The sequence below is a fragment of the Ipomoea nil genome, unplaced genomic scaffold (assembly GCF_001879475.1).
Source record: "Ipomoea nil cultivar Tokyo-kokei standard unplaced genomic scaffold, Asagao_1.1 scaffold0176, whole genome shotgun sequence".
NCBI lineage: Eukaryota > Viridiplantae > Streptophyta > Magnoliopsida > Solanales > Convolvulaceae > Ipomoea > Ipomoea nil.
In genome coordinates this window covers 1,222,001-1,241,358 of record NW_017616604.1, presented here as the reverse complement: position 1 = coordinate 1,241,358, position 19,358 = coordinate 1,222,001, and the positions used below count along the sequence as shown (strand labels likewise).

The window sequence follows — 19,358 nt, the reverse complement described above, 5'->3', positions numbered from 1 at the left end:
TCATGAGAACTTAGGATAGTTTCTCTAACATCAACTTTCAAGTTTTGAATGTATGATCAACCCAACATAAATCAACTTTATCTTAATTGTAACTTAAATTTGTTGTTTTTACTTTTTACTTTTTTTTTTTTGGGTATGCGCAATGCGCACATTCATTCATTGGAGATGCTTTGTCAGGCCAAGACGTGGAAACTCTTGGGGTTGGGATTCAACTTTTTGGAAACAACAACGAGTTATCAATTGATTTTATTTGAGGGTTTTCTATCAGAATTGTTTTATTGAAATGGGCAGAATTGGAGTGATTTTGATAAAAATAGGCTACATGGAGTCACCCAATTAGCCTCTTAGTCGGTTTTTGTTGTTGACTTTGCGCACAAGAAATTCATCTCTACATTTCTGTCAATTCTGGAAGTCCTAACTCCAAGGCGTTGTTGGTGAGAGTCGAACCCCGACTTAGGTCAGGTGGTCGACTACTTGAGCTAGCTACACTGGGCAAAATATAACTTAGTGTCCGTTTGGAAAGTAGGAAAATGACTTCTGGAAAATGTTTTTTGAAAAAAAGTCATTTTCCAGAAAATATTTTCCTTTCCGGTGTTTGGTTGCATTTTGAAAAATTTGGTGTCTTTGGTTTATTTTCTAGAAAATGAGTAGAATTGTATAATTAAACATTTTGGCGGAAAATGACAGCCGCCAAATTTTGGCGGGAGTCATTTTCATCCAAAATGACTTCATTTTTCCCAGTCAACGGAAAATATTTTTCGTTGACTGAATTTTCATGTTTCATCCAAACACTGAAACTCGAAAAACATTTTTCAAAAGTCATTTTTTACTTTCCAAACGGGCCCTTAATCAAATTTATCTTATTATTGAGAGAGACAGGTCCACAATGAGCTGCCTATTAGCTAGCCTTCTCAATTTAAGTCGGTTAGTTATGGACAATCTAGGCTAATTTACCTCCTTATGGACCTATATCCTTTTTTGTCAACTAGATTCACAAGATGGACTTTACGAGCACATTCGCTCAACAATTGTAAGATATTTCCATAAATGAAAGAAAGAAAAAAAAAAAAAAAAAAAAACTAGCTCGAAAGGGATGGGTGGATAGGTGGAACATGATTTTCATACTTAAAAATTACAAGTTAAATTCTTATCAATACTCTCTCTCTCTCTCTCGATTAAATCCACGCTCTCGAATACTTGAAAGTCACCCACTTGATCACCCTTTTCGGACTTCAAAATTTCATTCTTTATCATATAATTGTGTATTTAATTTCCCCAAGCAATATAAACATTGAGTTATAGTTTGAGGTTGACATATATGGTGGGTAGAGAGTAATCCATAATTTTGTAAATAAAATATAAAAAGAAAAGAAAAGGTGAATCCTATTTTCTCTCTAGTCCACTGCTGGTTTTTGCAGTCTCATTCCTTTCTTTCAGCTTAACGTAAATTATGAGACAAGCCATGCTTCATCATCTCTCGTGTCCTCTCTCCACTTTTCTCCCTCCATTCATCCCATCACTCTTCAATGGCTTCCGGGTCGATATTCAAGAAGGTAGGGAACGACAGCGGTTCGTCGGAGAGCGCCGCCGACTTCAGAGGTGGCGGACCTGGTGCTGCCGCTGCCGGGAATGCCCCTGTCGAGTGCTCCGGCTGGGTGTACCATCTCGGGGTGAATTCAATCGGCCATGAATATTGCCGCCAGCGCTTCCTCGTCATCCGCGGCATGTTCGTTGAGATGTATAAGCGCGATCCCCATGAAAGTCCCGGCGCTGTAAGATTAATCATAAACGCATCCTCCTCTCCTAATTTTTTTTGTTTTAGGGTTAGCTCTTCCGATTTAATTTCTTCGAATTCCTGGAAATGGACGTAGCTATTGTGGTTGAGTTTCTTGCAATTTATTTGAATTAGCTTTTTCCAGCTCGGGATTGATTGCAAATTATATTATGAACCTGGAGACATTGCTTTTTGTGCTTTGTGCATTACAAACGTATTTTGATTAGTGGGAAAGGACGATGTAGTGATCTTCATTGTATTCAAATATTCATTGCCACTGCAATTGCCTAGCTATCATGGGATTGTAACTGGTCCAAAACGACATTCAAATTATGTATTTACTATTTACAACAAATTATGTACCTATAAATAAATTGAAGGTACATAATATGTTAAATGCATATTAACTGGATGTACATAATATGCTAACTATATGTACATAATATTTTAATTGTTGTAGTTGTAATAGGTAAATAATTTATTAACCGTAGATACATAATATGTTAATTGTTGTAGGTACATAATTTATTAATTGAAACATAATCTAAATGTGGTTTTGGACCAGGGTATAACAATTATCATGGGATATTACTAGGTTCATGGCACTGTTTCTTAAAACAGGAAGTTTCTCATGTACATGGCTGAGCTGCAACCATAATTTAATGCTAAAAATTGTAGTTTGCTTCTACTGGTTGCAGAAACCTGTTAGGAGGGGTACTATTGGGAACTCATTTGTGGTGGAGGGATTAGGCCAACGAAGAGTTAATCATGGGGTAAGGCTCCACAATTTATCTATCATTTAAATTCTTGATGGCATAGTTGTCTTTATCTTGCCTTCCAACTTCTGAGGCTAATTTATGTTTTTCTTGTGTGTGTTTTAGGATGTTTATGTTGTGAGGTTTTACAATCAGTTGGATGAGACAAAAAAGGGAGAAGTAAATGTTTAATTTCATTCCTTATCCACTATCCTTTGTTTTAATTCTTACATTCATGGTTTCATACGGTGAATTGGATTTTGCTATTTATTCAATTCATCTGTCCTGAAGAAGTGTTTGTTTACTCTGGTGGAGTTAAATCTATTGCCACTTCAGTTTGCTTTTGTTTAAGAAGTCTGATCCACTTAACATTTGAGTAACTTTTAATTGGTAACAGATTGCTTGTGCTACTGCTGCAGAGGCCAAGAAATGGATGGAAGCCTTTGATAATGCAAGGCAACAGGTATAAGGAAAATTGGATGGTCTATCTCTTTGGACTCTAAATGTGACCAAGGTTTTGGGTTCAAGCACATATTCCTATTCCTAGTCCCATCACCCGAGAGTGTGCACTAGGTAAACTCCGCCTTGTGACCCTAGCCGACAAAGAACCACAAGGAGGTAAACCAGACTAGGTTGCCCGTAGCTGACCGGTTCAAACCAAGAAGGCCAATAGGTCTCTCCCGTTGAGAGTCGAACCTGTAATTTTTTGGTTACTAAGTCAATAGCCTGACTAACTTGTTTGTCTCACAGTTGACAATTTAATTATTATAGGTGGAGGCTGACCTTTCAAGTGGTGATGTTGCAACGCATAAGCTGAACGCAGAGTCCGAGTATGGTTCATGACCTCCCTCTTAAGTCTGCTTGAATTCTATCATATAATTGTCACTTCAAAAAAGTAATAATCTTCTATACTAAAATTGGAATATTCTGGCTGTAAAAGATTGTGAAAGTATAGAACAGATATTACCTTAGAAAGAACCATGAGTGGTTAAAAAAAATTGGAATATTCTAACTTAAGGTTACTTCTTTTATTGAAGGATTAGCCTTGATGGACATCGACCTAGGGTACGACGGTATGCAAATGGCTTGAAAGAGCTTATAAAAAGAGGACCAGGTTAGTTTGTGGAGACATGACAAGAGAACTCTTCTTGTGCCTTGACAGTTCTTAATTTTTCCTCCTGCAAATAGTACTTTTACATTTCACTATTGTTAAGAGTTCTACATTGAAAAATAAGAGAGAACCATATGAGTTTATAAGGTCATGGTTAGATTAGCTAATTGATTGGATTCAGCTTTTTACGTGGTTTTGCCCATCTGCTATGGTAATAAAAGTATCTTTCAATGTTCTTGTAATCATAGGTCCTGAGAAACTTTTACGGATATCATCAACCTCGTCCATTGAAAGCAGATCCGAGCTGTACTATGATGCACTTGGAGGGGATCCAGCTGATGCCCGTGAATGGAAATGCGTCCGCACAATAAATGGTATGTCCATTTTTGGCTGTTAAGCTGTAGATGACTCAAGTTTGCTTCATTTTTAAAGTTCTATTTGTTTCTTTGTAACTTTTTTTTATCGGCTTCTTGTAGTGTAGGTGTTCGAATATTTGAAGATGTGGCAGAAGCAAAGGTATCAAACATCACAATTAATTGGCATTTCTTGTAGTCTTAATATGGTGTGATAAAATAACCGTCATTTCATTTTTTTGTTTTTAATTTGTATATATATAGAATGGTAAAATTGTTCTTGTCAAGGCTGTTGGTGTTGTTGAAGCAAGTGCAGAAACTGTCTTAGATATTGTGCTAAATCTTGATCGGCATCAAAGATATGAGTATGTTTAGCACTTTTCTAGGTAGATGTTTCTAAGTTTTGCTCTTTAAATTTATCTAATAGTGTCATCCAACAGGTGGGATACATTGACAGGTGATCTGGAGTTGGTTGCTTCCTTGAATGGACATTATGATATTGTTTATGGGACGTTTGAGCCAAGACACCTGACGTGGTAATTTATTAATTACTATATATTTTTTTTTATTTGCTAAGAGAAACCCCCACTACCCGGGGAGGTGTGCACTGGATAACCCTTGCCTTGTAACCCTAGCCGGCAAAGAACTATGCTCTGCCATATTTCGATCTTGATGATTGTCAAGCTTCTTGTGTACAACTTATTGTTATCCATAACTCAGATTTGTTTCTGCAGGTGGCAATCTAAGAGAGATTTTGTGTTCTCCCGGCAATGGTTTCATGGGGAAGATGGAACGTACAGTAAGCTTATTGAACTCTCTATCCATACTCGATAAACCCTTGTGCACTCCATCACAGTGCATAATCAACAATAATTTTTTGTGCTAATTATTATTATCGAAACTCCTTAGATTGATTATTAATGTATTCATTCAAATGTGCAGCAATCTTGCAGTTTCCTGCTGTTCATAAGAATAGGGCTCCAAAATCTGGATATCGTCGTACCAAAATAAACTGTAAGGCATCATTTTGTTGATTCTTTAAGCAAATCATATTATAGATTCTAAGATTCCTTAAACAAACTCATATTATCTTGCTTACTGTTGAATAGTAAGGATTCAGTTTTACCTGGTAGTGCTTGTGATATGTTCATGTTTTTGATAACTTGTTTGCGGAAGAAGAGATGAATTAAAGTCTGGACTGTTTATCCCTAATTGAGTGTTCCTTAATGTTAAGAGTCCCACATTGAAAAATACGAGAGAAACATATGTATTTATAAGGTAATTGATTGGATTCAATTTTTAATGTGGTTTTTTCTGGGTTTGTTGATTCTTCCTGACTTCACTAATGTTGCAATATAGCTTCCACGTGGGAGATTCGGGATCTGAGCACATCATCAAAGTCTGCAAAATGTCTCATGACACAGATGGTGGAGATACGCTCTAAGAACTGGTTCAAATGGAAGAAGAATGATTTCTCAGAATTTGAGAAGACGATTCCGTTTGGACTGTTAAGTCAAGTGGCAGGTGAATAGCTCTGTTCTCTTGTATCTTCTTTGTAGAGGTTCATTCTCATTCAAATGCTAAATGAGATGAAACTGAGAGATTCTTATTACTATTTCTTAAGGTCTAAAGGAATATATTGGAGCTAATCCAGGGCGTATACGCGAGTTATCTGGTGTGATTTTTCGTTCAAAAAAATCTGATGATTTTGAACAAAATCGTCAACTCGAGGGTGCAGAAGGGGTGGATCTGTTCTATGATGCAATTGCTTCTGACTCATCATCATCAGAGGAAGACAGTGATGATGAAGTGGAACCCAATAACAAGGTTTGTAATTTGTTTTGTTCTCACAGACAGGAAATCCAGGAATTAATAAGTAAAATGATTGTTTTATACAGCCTTAAAACTTTTATTTTGCTTAGGAAAAAGTAGTTAAACCGAAGAAGGCTTCATGGGCAGTAGCAAGATTGGCACTAAGTCGAACTGCAGGTATCTTCTGAGTCTAATCAGATAGCTAGTCTAACCCATGTCCTTATAAACTCGTATGTTCCTCTCTTATTTTTCTAGGTAAGACTCTTAACAAAACGCTTAGTTGATTACTCGATGCAGGAACAAGCGTTGGCAAGGAGTCCACTCCGAATTCGCCTACTACGCCTGTCATTACTAATTTCCTCGGTACCATGCAGCAAGGGAAAGACGACAATGACATTAACTGCTGGACTGCTCCAGGTGGTTCAGGATTCGTGATCAGAGGGAAGACATACTTAAAAGATAGTACAAAGGTATCTGCTTGCATGTGCAGATTATGCCGCTGTTAGAAAACTCTTGCTTATTGTGGACTCGTAGACATTTATAGCACCATTAAGCTACTATAGAAGCTGAGGTCGTTTAGATTTGATACTGTCGTACCATCTTTCCAGGTCAAAGGCGGAGATCCCATGTTCAAGCTAATTGCAGTTGATTGGTACAAGATAGAAAATAATTTAACAAAGGTTGCATTGCACCCCAAATGTCTTGTTCAGGTAATGGGAATGCACATAGTACCTGGATATCGTGGTCGTTATTCTGGCTTGTATAGCGCTTTTGATATAAGGTTCTACGAATCGGGAAATATACCATCTGAGAGTGGTTTTATTCGACATTTCATGTCTGCTGTCAGCTTATTAAACTTTTAAATCTATATCTAACATTAATTTATTGTTTTGCAGTCTGAAGTAGCGAAAAAGATTCCATTCATCTTTATCATTAACCTTATGGTAAGTGTAGGAAATTAAGACTTTAATGAGCTAAATGCACCTATAATTAATTACTTTCAAAAATGAATATCACCAATTATATTGTGATTCTATCTTCAGGTTCCAGCTAAACCAAACTACAGCCTAGTTCTTTATTTTGCCGCTGATAAGCCTGTCACTAAGGATACATTGTTAGATAAATTCAGGGATGGTACTGACACGTTTCGCGATTCAAGATTCAAACTCATCCCAAGCATCATTGAGGTATCATCAGCTTTGTCAGTAATAGCGTTTTTCTCTTTATCACAAGCGCTTTTTCCAGGCACTTCACCCGCTTCATGCTGGTAATAACAGGGACACTGGATGGTCAAGCGCGCAGTGGGAACTAAAGCTTGCCTCTTAGGGAAAGCAGTAAAATGCTATTACCTTCGCGAGGACAATTTTCTTGAGGTCAGATTCCATAACCGCGCCTTGTCTATTGTTAAGAGTCCACATTGCAAAATAAGATAGAAACATATGAGTTTATAAGACCATGGGTTAGACTAGTTAGTTGATTGGATTCAGTTTTTTAATGTGGTTTGGCCTATGTGCATTATAGCCCAGTTGAGTAACCTTGGTCCAATCTTAGAGTATCTTGCCACATACTAAGAACTAAGAAGTGTCTGTCGAACTTTCTTGTGAATTTGTGTCCAGATCGATGTGGACATCGGCTCATCTTCTGTTGCAAGGAGCGTTATCGGGCTTGTGCTTGGATATGCAGCCAGCCTTGTTGTCGACCTTGCGATTCTATTAGAGGTAAGAGGTTACTTGGAAGGCAAGCAACATCAAAATAATTATGAATAATGTTTACATTTGCAGCAATAGTTTCTTGAGCATTTGACATTCATTGATGATTTATATTCTCAAGTGTTGCTGTTAAACATTTGAATCTCAGGGAAAAGAAGAATCAGAACTCCCAGAAGAGATTCTTGGAACTGTTAGGCTTAACCGTGTTACAGTTGATTCTGCTGTACAGTTGGATAATGTTTAAGGATTCCTTCCCACAATGTACATATCAAGTTGTATATACAGCTGATATATACTTACATAACCTCCAAGATACTGCTATATAATGGGAACCTTTTTTTTTTGTTTTTTTCTTTTTTGTAAAGTCTGTAATTAAGTTCAGAAGTTTTGTACTCTATACTTGTAAATAACTGTATTCATTTTTTTTCGTGCCATTGATGTATATCTTGACTTGTAAAGTCAACTGGCTTTTTGGCATCCTCATAAAGAGGAAATTAAAATGTGTAGTTGACACTTCACTTGTGACTTGTGAGTTCCTAGTCAGTTAGCGGTCAGTGATGGTTGAGCAACGAACGTACGAGCACTTTGAGCAACAATGGTCAAAGGCGATCGTAAGATTGTCCCAAGGTGACATCGAACAACAATGTTTAATCTACTAGGCAAATTGACATGTAAATGATTGCCTAAGGCTAAAATCAACTCAGTCTAGGGGCCTCTAGTGCTTAAGCGGTTGTTTAAGTTGAGTTTTACCTATTGTTACATGTGTGTATGTTCATAAAGTATGAAAAAGAACAATACCAAAAATGCTATCTAATTCATCAACTTTATTCGAAAGCTTTTCAATTCAAATCTTCAATGTAGCACAAAACCTTATATAATACTCAGGGTAAATTAACTTGACTATAAAATGTAAATATAAATATTAGCATAAGCTATAAAATTTACTTTATTGACTGGATATAGATATTTATGAGCATTGGGCTTCAATGGTCCTATCTAAAGGTATCTATGAATGGGCCAGGTTGAGCCTCTTGTCACATAATGTACAACCAACACATTGGTGGTAAATAACTAATAATTATCTACTCCAACTTTGGGCAATCATTGTTGTGTGGACTATTAGTCCACACAAGCTATGTGGATCATATTTTGTATACTATAAAATAATATATATTTAGTTCACAAATTATGTACTGTTGGTATATTAAAAATATACTTTGTATTTAGAGAAAGTACATTATTTGAATACTAAAAGTACATTATTTTATATAATGTATATTTAGTGCAAAAAAAGGTATTTTTAGTTTATTAAAAATGTACTTTCTTTTATGGTCCATACAACAATATGTGGACCATGGTCCATACAATAATTTGTCAACTTTGGGCTATCAACTTAAATTTTGGTGGATGGAACATGATTCTTGTACTAAAAAGTTACTAGATTATTCTTGCAAACACCCTCTCAGTTGAGCCAGCATGTTGCACAGGGTCTTTAATTTCCAGTGCGGTTTATATTTCTTATGTAACTTGTGTGTGGACCATGAATGCAATATACATTTTTAATATACTAAAAGTACATTATTTTTGTACTGAATGTACATTATTTGATAATATATATATAAAAAAATCATGTACTTTATGTATACAAATAATGTACTTTTAGTATATTAAAAATGTACTTTTTATTTATGGTTTAGACAAATGTGTGGACCATGGTCCATGGAATAATGATTGCAAGTTATTACACGAGAGTGAAATTTGTCCAATAGTGCACACTCTCAAATAATAGTGGTGAGTTTCACTCGAAAAGAAAATCCTTAAATTTTGGTTGTCATTTAGTCTCTTAAATAACTTTTCACATGGCGTTTGGTTGGAAGGAATGAAAGGAATTGTAATTCGATGGAAAAAGAATAAGGTGGAATAAAGTAGGAATTGAAATTACATTATTTGGTAGGAGGAATGAAATTATTGGGAAGGAGAATGGAAGAAGTGGTATAAATACTAAAATGTCATTGTGTTATAATAATACTAATAATAATCAAGGGTAAAAAAGTCTTTTTATTCTTTTTTTCCCTTTCCTTTCCCATTGAATTGCAATTCATAGGGGGAGGGGGATATGAATTGCAATTCAACAAAATGAGGGAATTGTAATTTGATGGAATTACAATTTCCCCAACCAAATACTGTAATTCGGGTGGCCAAAGAATTATGTTGTAATTGAATTACAACTACATCCAACCAAACAGCCCTCTCACTATGTGTTTGCTAAGGCTTAGGTGGCGTTAATGGATTTGTAATTGATTTTTTTTAATAATGAATAGGGAAAGTTCTACCAAGAATATGTGGTCTAATGGTACCTGGGTTGGACTTTTATTTGGAAGATTGTGAGTTTGAGCCTCAGTGTTTCAGTAGGTTGAGAAAATATATGAACAGATACTACATTGTAATAGAGCCGATAGCATTCAAAAAAGAATATGGAAAGTTCTACCTAATATTCCATTATAACTTTTGCCAAACACTTACCACCCGTTTGGTTACTCGCTAGAAAATATTTGAAGGGAAATAGAATACAAATTACTAGAAAAATATATTTCATTGTTTGGTTAATGGAAAAGAAATTATTGAGAATATGAATTTTATTGTTTGGTTTGGTTTGAAATGGTAAGGAATTATGAATATAAAGATCAATATGTTCTTAACAATAATATATACATGTGTAATTAATAAGCTTTGATGAGGTCCTTTCAAAAAAAAAAAAACTTTGATGAGAGTAAAATAGTCCAATTGTGTTATACTTTCTTCCCAAATCTTTTGAAAAACAAAATACCAATCTTTTGTTAGGATTTTGTTTTCCTTCACCTTTCTAGAAGTCAAATTTCAATGTAAAATATTTTCCATCCAACCAAACAACATTTTTCTCCACTTTTAAAAAAACTTTTTCCATGAAAAATATTTTCCATCCAACCAAACACCTCCTTAAAAAAAGCAAAAACATTTTCCATTTATGATTCATAACCTTTGCCAAACACCAAAACAAATTGATTATATAATAGCATATATTCTCTATAATCAATTAAATAAATTTTACTAAAAGAATAAAACAAACACTTCTACAAGGGAAAAAGACATTCATTGTACTTAAATTTTAAGAAAATAGCACTTTTCGTCCCTCAAAATACTATCACTTTTTTTTTTTTATCTCTTAATTGTCTACACAATAACTTTTTTATTCTTTAATTGTCTGCAAAGTGACCTAAAAAAAAAAAAAAACCTCAACCTTAATAAAATTAAGGAACAAAAAAATCACTTTATAGATAATTAAGTGACGAAAAATGACTACAGGTATAAATGAGAGACAAAATTTTTTATTGATCTATAATTTAGGTATGAAAAGTATATTTTTCACTTTTAACAATTACAAAACAAGAATTCATGTTAAGTGCAACCAAAATCCAAACGAAGCTGTTGAGAAACCGACGAAGATGCCATTCAAATCTTTTATATGAGGCACAAGTGTCAAATAACCATATCTATTACTGCGAAGTGCTCAATTCTCACTACAAACTAACTTAAAATTTAATTAACCACACATACCAGCTAAATTTGTTCAATTAACTTTTTTTACATGTTGCTAACAGGTTACCTATTTATTTATTAAAAAATAAATAAAATTAAAATTAAAGTTATTTAAAAAAAAAAAAAAGAATTTCAGCCACTGGAGGACAGCCGGACAGCCACGGCTGTCAAATGTCTGGACCTCAAATGGCGATGGGCAGCCATGGCCATCTAAAAAAAATTTGCAGTTTGAGAATTGCTAGTTGTAAGGCACACCTAGCAGCAAGTCCACCACAGCCGTATTAGAATGAATACATCAACTGTATCTCAATAAACAAAAGTCTTGAAGCACATGAGCTAATCAATTATGTCGATTATACATCTTATAGATATATTAAATATATGAAAGCTCGTTTACATTCAGTCTGCTGCAAAACTGGCAAGCTTCTATGTTGTTGTAGGCGGTGGTGACGATGAACAATTTCTAAATGTTTAGGCACATCTTGAGCCCTGGGTGGACTTTGGGGTGGACATGGGCTAAGAAAGAGGTGATTTGGACTATGGTTGGAGCACAAACCAAAGACCAAGGAGATTGTTCCAAGTTCAAAGGCAATGTTCCACACTGCTGCAAAAAGAACCCAACTGTGGTGGACTTGCTGCCAGGTGTGCCTTACAACCAGCAATTCTCAAACTGAGAATTTTTTTTAGACGGCCATGGCCGTATCCCCGTTTGGAACTAGAGCCACACCCTCGTTCCAAGGCATTTGAGGTCCAGATCTGGACCTTACGTTTGACAGTCGTGGCTGTTCGGCTGTCTTCGCCGGACAACCACGGCTGTCTGTGAAAGGGCAGTCACGGGCTGTCCTCGCCGGTGGCTGAAATTCCCTTTTTTTAATATTTTATTTTAATTTTAATTTTTTTATTTATTTAATAATTAAATAGGTAATCTGTTATCAACCTGTAAAAAAAGTCAATTGAACAAATTTAGCTGGTAAGTGTGGTTAATTAGACTTTAATTTAGTTCGTGGTGTGAATTGAACACTTCGCAGTAGTAGATGGGCCTATTTGACACTTGTGCCTTTATATGAACTACTTATCACACGACACAAGTGCATTGCGTGAATAGTTCAATATGTATTTTTAAATTAGTGTTTTAGAATTTATCAAAGTAATACGATTCGGTATCCTAGCGTATATCAATGGATTATCAAAACTTTTAGAAGTAAATATTTCAAGAATACATAACTATAACTTGTGGCAGAAATGTTGGATTAAGTGGTGCAATAGCTGCACAATTTTAAAAGGAAGCACTCTCACTAATCTAAACACAATTTTTGCAACACAAAATCCTATTAATTGGTGTGATTTATTCTTCCTCTTATTGCTACTTCCGCCAGAAATGAATTCTTGACTTGATCTAGTCCCCTGGCGTGCTTCACTACAACTTTAGTGCATTGTCGTATACATAATGCACCTTCAAAAATAGAACCAAATCATCCTTACCCAAAAAGACAATGATAATAGGCATATAGTTTCTCATATGTGTTGAATATATATTGTAAATTAGGTATACCGTTTCATCAATGCCCAATGCGTGATTCTAATTAATTGATCAAAGTTCATGTTAACTTTTAAATTGTATCTTTTAAATATTCTCTAACATTCATATTCATAGTATATGTTTAACAATAATGTCAAGTTTGATTGTGATGAGGTTCGAACCTAAGACTTTCCTTATTAAAATCAATAAATTAAGAAATTAACGGAATATTCCGTTACTAAAGTGCATACTAACATTTTTTATTATCAGTTAATTAAGAATCTAACTCTATTGACTCTTATTATATATGATATGATATGAATATGTCTGATTAACATTTTTGCCGAGTTAAATCTCTAATAGTCTCGATGAGATGAAAGGATGATTTGATCTGAAAGTTGGCTATATTTTTTTATTTTTTTTTTTGAATTGAACTTGATTGTGTTGTCATTATCTCCATGGCCACCATATTTGAATTAGTGGGAACACAACTTTTTTTGCAATTTTTGGTTGCACACATATGCCATGTAGTCATATATCCTCTCGTATGCTTTGTTCACTGCATAGATTTCTGGTCAATAGATTTAAGTTAAAAGTGACTAAAACCTGAAAGGAGTGAAGTAGTGTAGGCACCTTTAATTTGCTTTTTTCCGACACTTTGGCCACATTCCTACCTACTATATCTAATCTTGCTATAATTCACTACTAATTGTCCTAATATTTAATTCTGCATTTCCTTTCGTACTATACAGGTATTCACATCTAGCGGAATATGGGTAACTTAGTTGAGTTTATTTATTAATTACGTCAACTTCATTCAATGACAACTTTTCTTCTCAAAAGATTAAATCCCCAACTTCAAGGATCTCTCACACTCCGACTCAATAAAACATTTGGAAGGATATATATCACGATGACTTAATGGTTCAGCAGACGGAGTCAAATGTCGGTGGAATCTGGCCACTTTAGACATATTCCACACACTACTGTTATCGAAGTTCGAACATTGATCACTTCTCTCAAATACTGTCTACTAAACTAGTGAGCTAAGCTCGTGCGGGCTCACGTTGTGTATACGCTAGAGTTTTAATTGTTTATTAGTAATGTTCTTATTTTATTCATTACCCATTCACTTATTAACTAATTATTTATTTCAAACAAATAATTCACTATTCATGGGGCATAGTTAAAATGATGCAGATCTCTCATCTTAGCCAAAGGTCTTGATTTGAAGAAAAAAAAAACTTTATTTTTCCTTTTCTTTTTTTTTTTTCTTTTTCGAATCTGTCCAATTTATATAAGTAACGTGATAAAATATGTATTTTTTGATTTACAAGAAAATTTGTGGGCATTAGTGGTATCAAGTTACTCCCTCATATATGAGGTTGCAGGTTCGAGCCTTAATGGAAGCGGTATTGACTCTTTGTGTTTCATGTATTGTAACAGACTCAGTAGTACCCCGCTATCCAAATGTGTACTCTCCCATAGTCCCACCTTCCTTTCGTTTTGTTTAATGAAAAGAAACAGAATTTTCGCAAAAAATAACTCTGTTTTTCAGTTTCATTTTGTATACACTGCAGTTTCAGTTCAACACAACTACAGTTTCATTTCGATATAACTATAGTTTCATTCAATATTTATACACTCAAATATGTGAAAATGTTATTTAATTTTATTTTATATACACTATAGTTTCATTAAAACACAACTATATGATTATTTCAATATAATTACAGCTTCATTGTACAATATACACTCAAATATGTGAAATGTTATTCAATTTCATTTTATATATACTGTAGTTTCATTTCACAATAACTACAGTATAATTTTGATTTAACTGCAGTTTCATTTGATAATATAAAAATAATACGTGAGACGGTGTCAGTTTACACACACTGTAGTGTCATTCTGTTATAACTGCAGAAACGACGCCGTTTTAACGCGCGGTGCATAATCGATTATGCACCGCGGTGCACGATATAATGACTGCCTCATATTTGCCCGCTATCCTACTATCCAAATGTGTACTCTCCTCTCCCACAGTCCCACCTTCCTCATAGTTGCCCGCTATCCTACTATCCAAATGTGTACTCTCCCACAGTCCCACCTTCCTCATAGTTGACCATAGCTGAAAAAAAAAACTACAAAGAAGTAAATAGGTTCCTCATAGTTGATCAGCTTAAACTAAAAAGGTTAATAAATAATTTAATAAAAAAATTAAAATAAATACTTTAATAAAAAAATTAAACTTAAAACCTTATAGTTATCGACTCAACTATTTGATTAATTTGGCTAAAGTTACAAACAAATATGTATTAATATTACTGTTTTAAAAAAATATGTATTATTTGAAGTACAAAATGTATTTTTACTTTTAATTACAAATATAGTTTTCTCATTTGTTTTTGTTCCTCACATCCTCTCACTTTTATTTCAACAATTATACCAAGGTGGACCCGGATCCAAAATATACAATTTACATATTGAATGTTTATAATTACATACTGAATTTTCACAATTCAAATTGTGAACATTCAGTATGTAAAATTATGAACATTCAGTATGTAAATTGTGAATCTTCAATATGTAAATTGTATATTTTTTAATCTGGATCTACCTTATAAGGTCTCAGAATAATTTGTCCTTATATTTGACAAATTATATCGTGCACCAGGGTACACATTGCATTGTGGGTCCTAAAAGTTTATGTGTATTATGTTAAGAGTTTATGTATATTATGTTAAGAGTTTATGTGTAATTGTGTATTATGTTAAGAGTTCATGTATATTATATTAAAAATTTATGTACATTATGTTAAGAATTTATCTGTATTATGTATTATGTTAGATTATGGGTATTATGTTAGGAGTTTATGTGTATTCTACTATACAATTATATATACACGAAATTGTGCGCCCTGATGCACAATATAGGAATTGCTTTTATTTATGGTGGGCCTGTTTTTTCTTGGGTTACCTTTTCCTTTTGATTCTTTTAATTGATACCATTATTTCAACATTATAATTAGTATTATTTTTTTTATACTATTATTAATTATAACTAATGACATGATTTCTTACTAATTAAAACTTGCCACAAATACAAATGCTCTTAGTCAATCAATAGATGAAACATCTATATAAATAAGAATTACACTAAGGATGCACCATGTTAGAGATCCCTACAATTAGGACTCCTTATTACTTACTTTTTTATGTGTCACTTTTACTGAATACGTGAATTTTTTATTAACTCATAGTGGATTAGTGGATCAAACAGTTTACCAGTAAAATGTGTCATTTTTCTATTGAATACGTAAATTTCTTATTACTCATAATGGGGTCAAACAATTTACCAGTAATTTAATTATAAAATAATAGGGTTTTAAAATTAAGGAGTGATAATTGTATATGTATACAACATTTTTCTTACTGTATACCTGAACTTAATATATGTTCATATTTACTTTCTCAACCTATTAAAGCACAAAGAATCAATACTGTCCTTACTATAGCTCGAATTCATGACTTCTCATTTAGAAGAATCACTTCAGTCACTAGACCACAAGATGACTAGCATACAAATAAGTTTTAAAAAAAATTAGGATGATACAATTAAACCCAAAAAGAAAAAAATTATTTCTCCCATAAAAACGAGACATATAATAAAAATAGTTTTTTAAGTAATAAGATAAATTCATATTTATTGTATAATAACTCGCAAATTACACTTAAAAAACAATTTTTTTTTAAAGAGTCTTAGTATGTCCCTTAGCTATCAACCCAGGGCTAGTTCGTTGGTATTGGATCGGGGTAAAAACATTGATTACGACTAAAAGTAAAAAGTAAAATATGAATATGGAGTGGAAGTCCGATCCTTTTTTTGACCATAAATAGGAAACTCCTAGTTTCATTTACTTACTTTTTGCCCTAAAAAGAAGTGCATTTCACTTATCTTCATAAACCTCACGGGTGGAACGATCAAAAAAAAAAAAAAAAACAACTTTTTTGTAATTAGAGAAAGTAAAATTATTATTTTCTTCGTCTCATTTTATCTGTCATATCTACTATTTATTGATGAAATTAATTCTTTTATGAATGTGACGTTAAATTGGTACATAAATTTTCGGAAAAATGACATTTCTTCCCCCCTGAGTTGTTTGCTTATAATACATTTCCCCCCTGTGTTATTTATGTAACCACTTTATCTCCTTAATTATTTTTAAAGTGACTATTTCTTCCTCTCTTGTTAAATAAATGTTTGGACTGTTAAAAATGAGGGTAAAAATAACATAGGGAGGTGAAATATCATTTTTACCCTCATTTTTAACAGCCCGAACACTCATTTAATGAAGAAGGAAAGAAATAGTCACTTTAAAAACAATTAAGAAAATAAAGTGATTAAATAAATAACACGGGAGAAAAATATGCTATAAGCAAATAACTCAGGAAAAAAAAATATCACTTTTCCTAAATTTTATTTAACACAGAATTTATTATTATCGTTTCAGGTAAACAAAAGGTAGAAAAAGATCGAAGAAAATTGGTTGTTATCTTTTAAAATCTGTCTAGGATGAATCAAGCATTATATTTCTTTTGGAATTCTTGTCCCTATGTTTGCGGCCTATGGTTTCAACGGCTAATTGGTATTAGGTTAACTATTGCCAACTAATCTAACCAAAAAGGTCTTTAGTTACGTTGCTTTTTGGTTCTTTGCATGCATGCTTTTGAAATTCGTGCACAAGTTGCCAAAAAGTCATGCATTTTAATTTCGCCCACAGCCTTGTACTGCACACTTTTTTTTTATTAATAATATTATCATCGTTCCGATTAATAAAAATTATAGGTAACTTTTTTTTTGTATATAAACTAGAACATGTGTCATTTAAGGTGAAAGTAAAATATATAGTAGAAATTGAAAGTATTACTCAACGTAATGTCTCATAAGCGTTTCTTGACATTTGACGATTAATTTAAAGGTATTACTGGATTTACAACTAGGGCATTGAGTTATCAACTAAAACGTATGAAGATTTAGGTTTGTGAATAAACTTGGGAGATGATAGTAGCATTGACTACGAAACAATTTCACGCTACTAATCTAGGTATGAATGTAATGTTGCCTCCTAAGATTTACATTGGGTGTGTTTGGTTCGCACATAGGAATCGGAATCGGAATGGGTATCAAATACTTGGTAATGGTAATGGGTTTTGATGAAAGTATTTAACATGTTTGGTAGTAAGGTGGAATGAGAATGGTTACTAATAGTAGTGCTTAAAAATGAATAAGGGAATGAAACCCTTATTGTATTTGGGTATGGGTTTTTCAATTGATGGGGTATTCGAAACCCATAGTAGTGTTCTAAAAACCTATCAACCAAACAACAACAATCACTTTCATACCCATTCCTATGGGCAAAACCCACCAACCAAACACACCCATTGTCATTTCTATATCTATATAGTTCGCTTAGAGGTTGGAACTCACACTCATATTGTTATGGAGTAGTTAGAGAGAGATGAGAGCTATGAGAGAACACATTTAAAAAAAAAAAAAAAAAAAAAAAAAAAAGGAACTCTAGCTACATACCTATACTTCTCCTAGAGTTAATTCCACGAATGATTATTATTGACATTTATCAATTTTTATCTTCCGACGTTTAATTTAACCATGATTAATCCCTTAACTATTACTACGGAGTAATTTTGTTCTAAATTTGATCATCCAATTAAATATCCAGTTAATAAACACTAAATTTAATTATAATAATGTAAAAATTGTAGTGAACTCAATCAACTTGGTTGAGACTTCACAAGAATTTTTCTATAATATAGCATTGTTTTTATGGTAACTTTAACCATCACTTTAGAATTTTTCATGATGAATTTTGTGGATTGTTGAAGAAGACTCCATAGTTCGTACTCGAGATCAGATCCCTCCTAATCAATCATTATTGCATGGACCATGGGTACATTATTTATGTACGTAAGGTACATTTTTTGAAAGTACATTTTTAATATATTAAGAGTACATTATTTTATATAATGTATTTTTAATACAAAAATAATGTACCTTCAGTATAAAAATAACATACTTTTAATATATTAAAAATGTACCTGATATTCATGGTCCACACAATTGGGTAGAGCATGTACCATACTACCATACAATAATTTATGCTCCTAATGACTTTGTCTTTATGTGTGAGAGTGATAATGACTGGCCCAATTCTAGGGCCCATCAATATTATAGTGACAAATTATATTGTGCACTTGAAATTTACTTTACAATGATAATTTTTTTTATTTGTTTATTATATTTTGATACAAGTTTATTTTTAGTATATTGTAAATTTTTTTTTTTTTTTGTGTGTATTGCAAATTAAAATAAATTTACAAAACATTAGAAATCAACATGTGTATCAGTGGTCAATTTTGTTGTGTTGACGTTATTCCAAGGTATGAGCATTATATTATAGTGTGTTAAAAAAATCCAGCAATTTTGAATAGTTGGTAAATTGCTAAGCAACTCCAGCCAGAAAAATTCAAACTAAAATTTAAGAAATGAAAAAAAGCTAGAGTTACTTCAAAGTGTAACAATTTTTTTGTAATGTAACGCATTAACAGTTGGTTGAATGTCAATTATAAGTTCCTGGATTGGATAATTAGCTACTCGATCAGAACGCATTACACCATATATATAAACCTTCACCTTTGTCAACTAATATTTGGGACAATTTATATCAT

The 19,358-nt window shown here is 33.1% G+C and overlaps 1 protein-coding gene across 5 annotated transcripts; it reads left to right on the top strand.

The window, feature by feature from the left end:
• Positions 1-1,398: 1,398 nt before the first annotated feature.
• LOC109176765 (protein ENHANCED DISEASE RESISTANCE 2-like) lies at positions 1,399-8,032 on the top strand. 5 transcript variants are annotated; one of them, XM_019326163.1, is made up of 22 exons: positions 1,399-1,772; positions 2,473-2,547; positions 2,656-2,709; positions 2,927-2,992; positions 3,301-3,359; positions 3,567-3,643; positions 3,889-4,014; positions 4,122-4,156; positions 4,258-4,358; positions 4,434-4,529; positions 4,728-4,792; positions 4,936-5,007; positions 5,353-5,517; positions 5,618-5,820; positions 5,916-5,982; positions 6,103-6,275; positions 6,414-6,515; positions 6,702-6,749; positions 6,849-6,992; positions 7,083-7,178; positions 7,422-7,523; positions 7,663-8,032. In XM_019326163.1, the coding sequence occupies exons 1-22, from the start codon at positions 1,527-1,529 to the stop codon at positions 7,756-7,758; spliced, it is 2,268 nt and encodes a 755-aa protein (XP_019181708.1). In that variant the 5' UTR covers positions 1,399-1,526; the 3' UTR covers positions 7,759-8,032. The 5 variants fall into 5 exon arrangements, with proteins under 5 accessions (XP_019181708.1, XP_019181698.1, XP_019181716.1 ...); XM_019326153.1 differs by having other exon boundaries at positions 6,100-6,275; XM_019326171.1 differs by lacking the exon at positions 3,301-3,359 and having other exon boundaries at positions 2,949-2,992; positions 6,100-6,275.
• The last annotated feature ends 11,326 nt before the right edge of the window (positions 8,033-19,358 follow it).

Coding starts and splice junctions, on each gene's coding strand:
- LOC109176765 (XM_019326153.1), top strand. CDS start 1,527: ATGGCTTCCGGGTCGATATTCAAGAAGGTAGGGAACGACAGCGGTTCG. Junction 3,644..3,888: donor GCTTATAAAAAGAGGACCAG/GTTAGTTTGTGG, acceptor TTGTAATCATAG/GTCCTGAGAAACTTTTACGG. Junction 6,516..6,701: donor ACCCCAAATGTCTTGTTCAG/GTAATGGGAATG, acceptor ATTGTTTTGCAG/TCTGAAGTAGCGAAAAAGAT.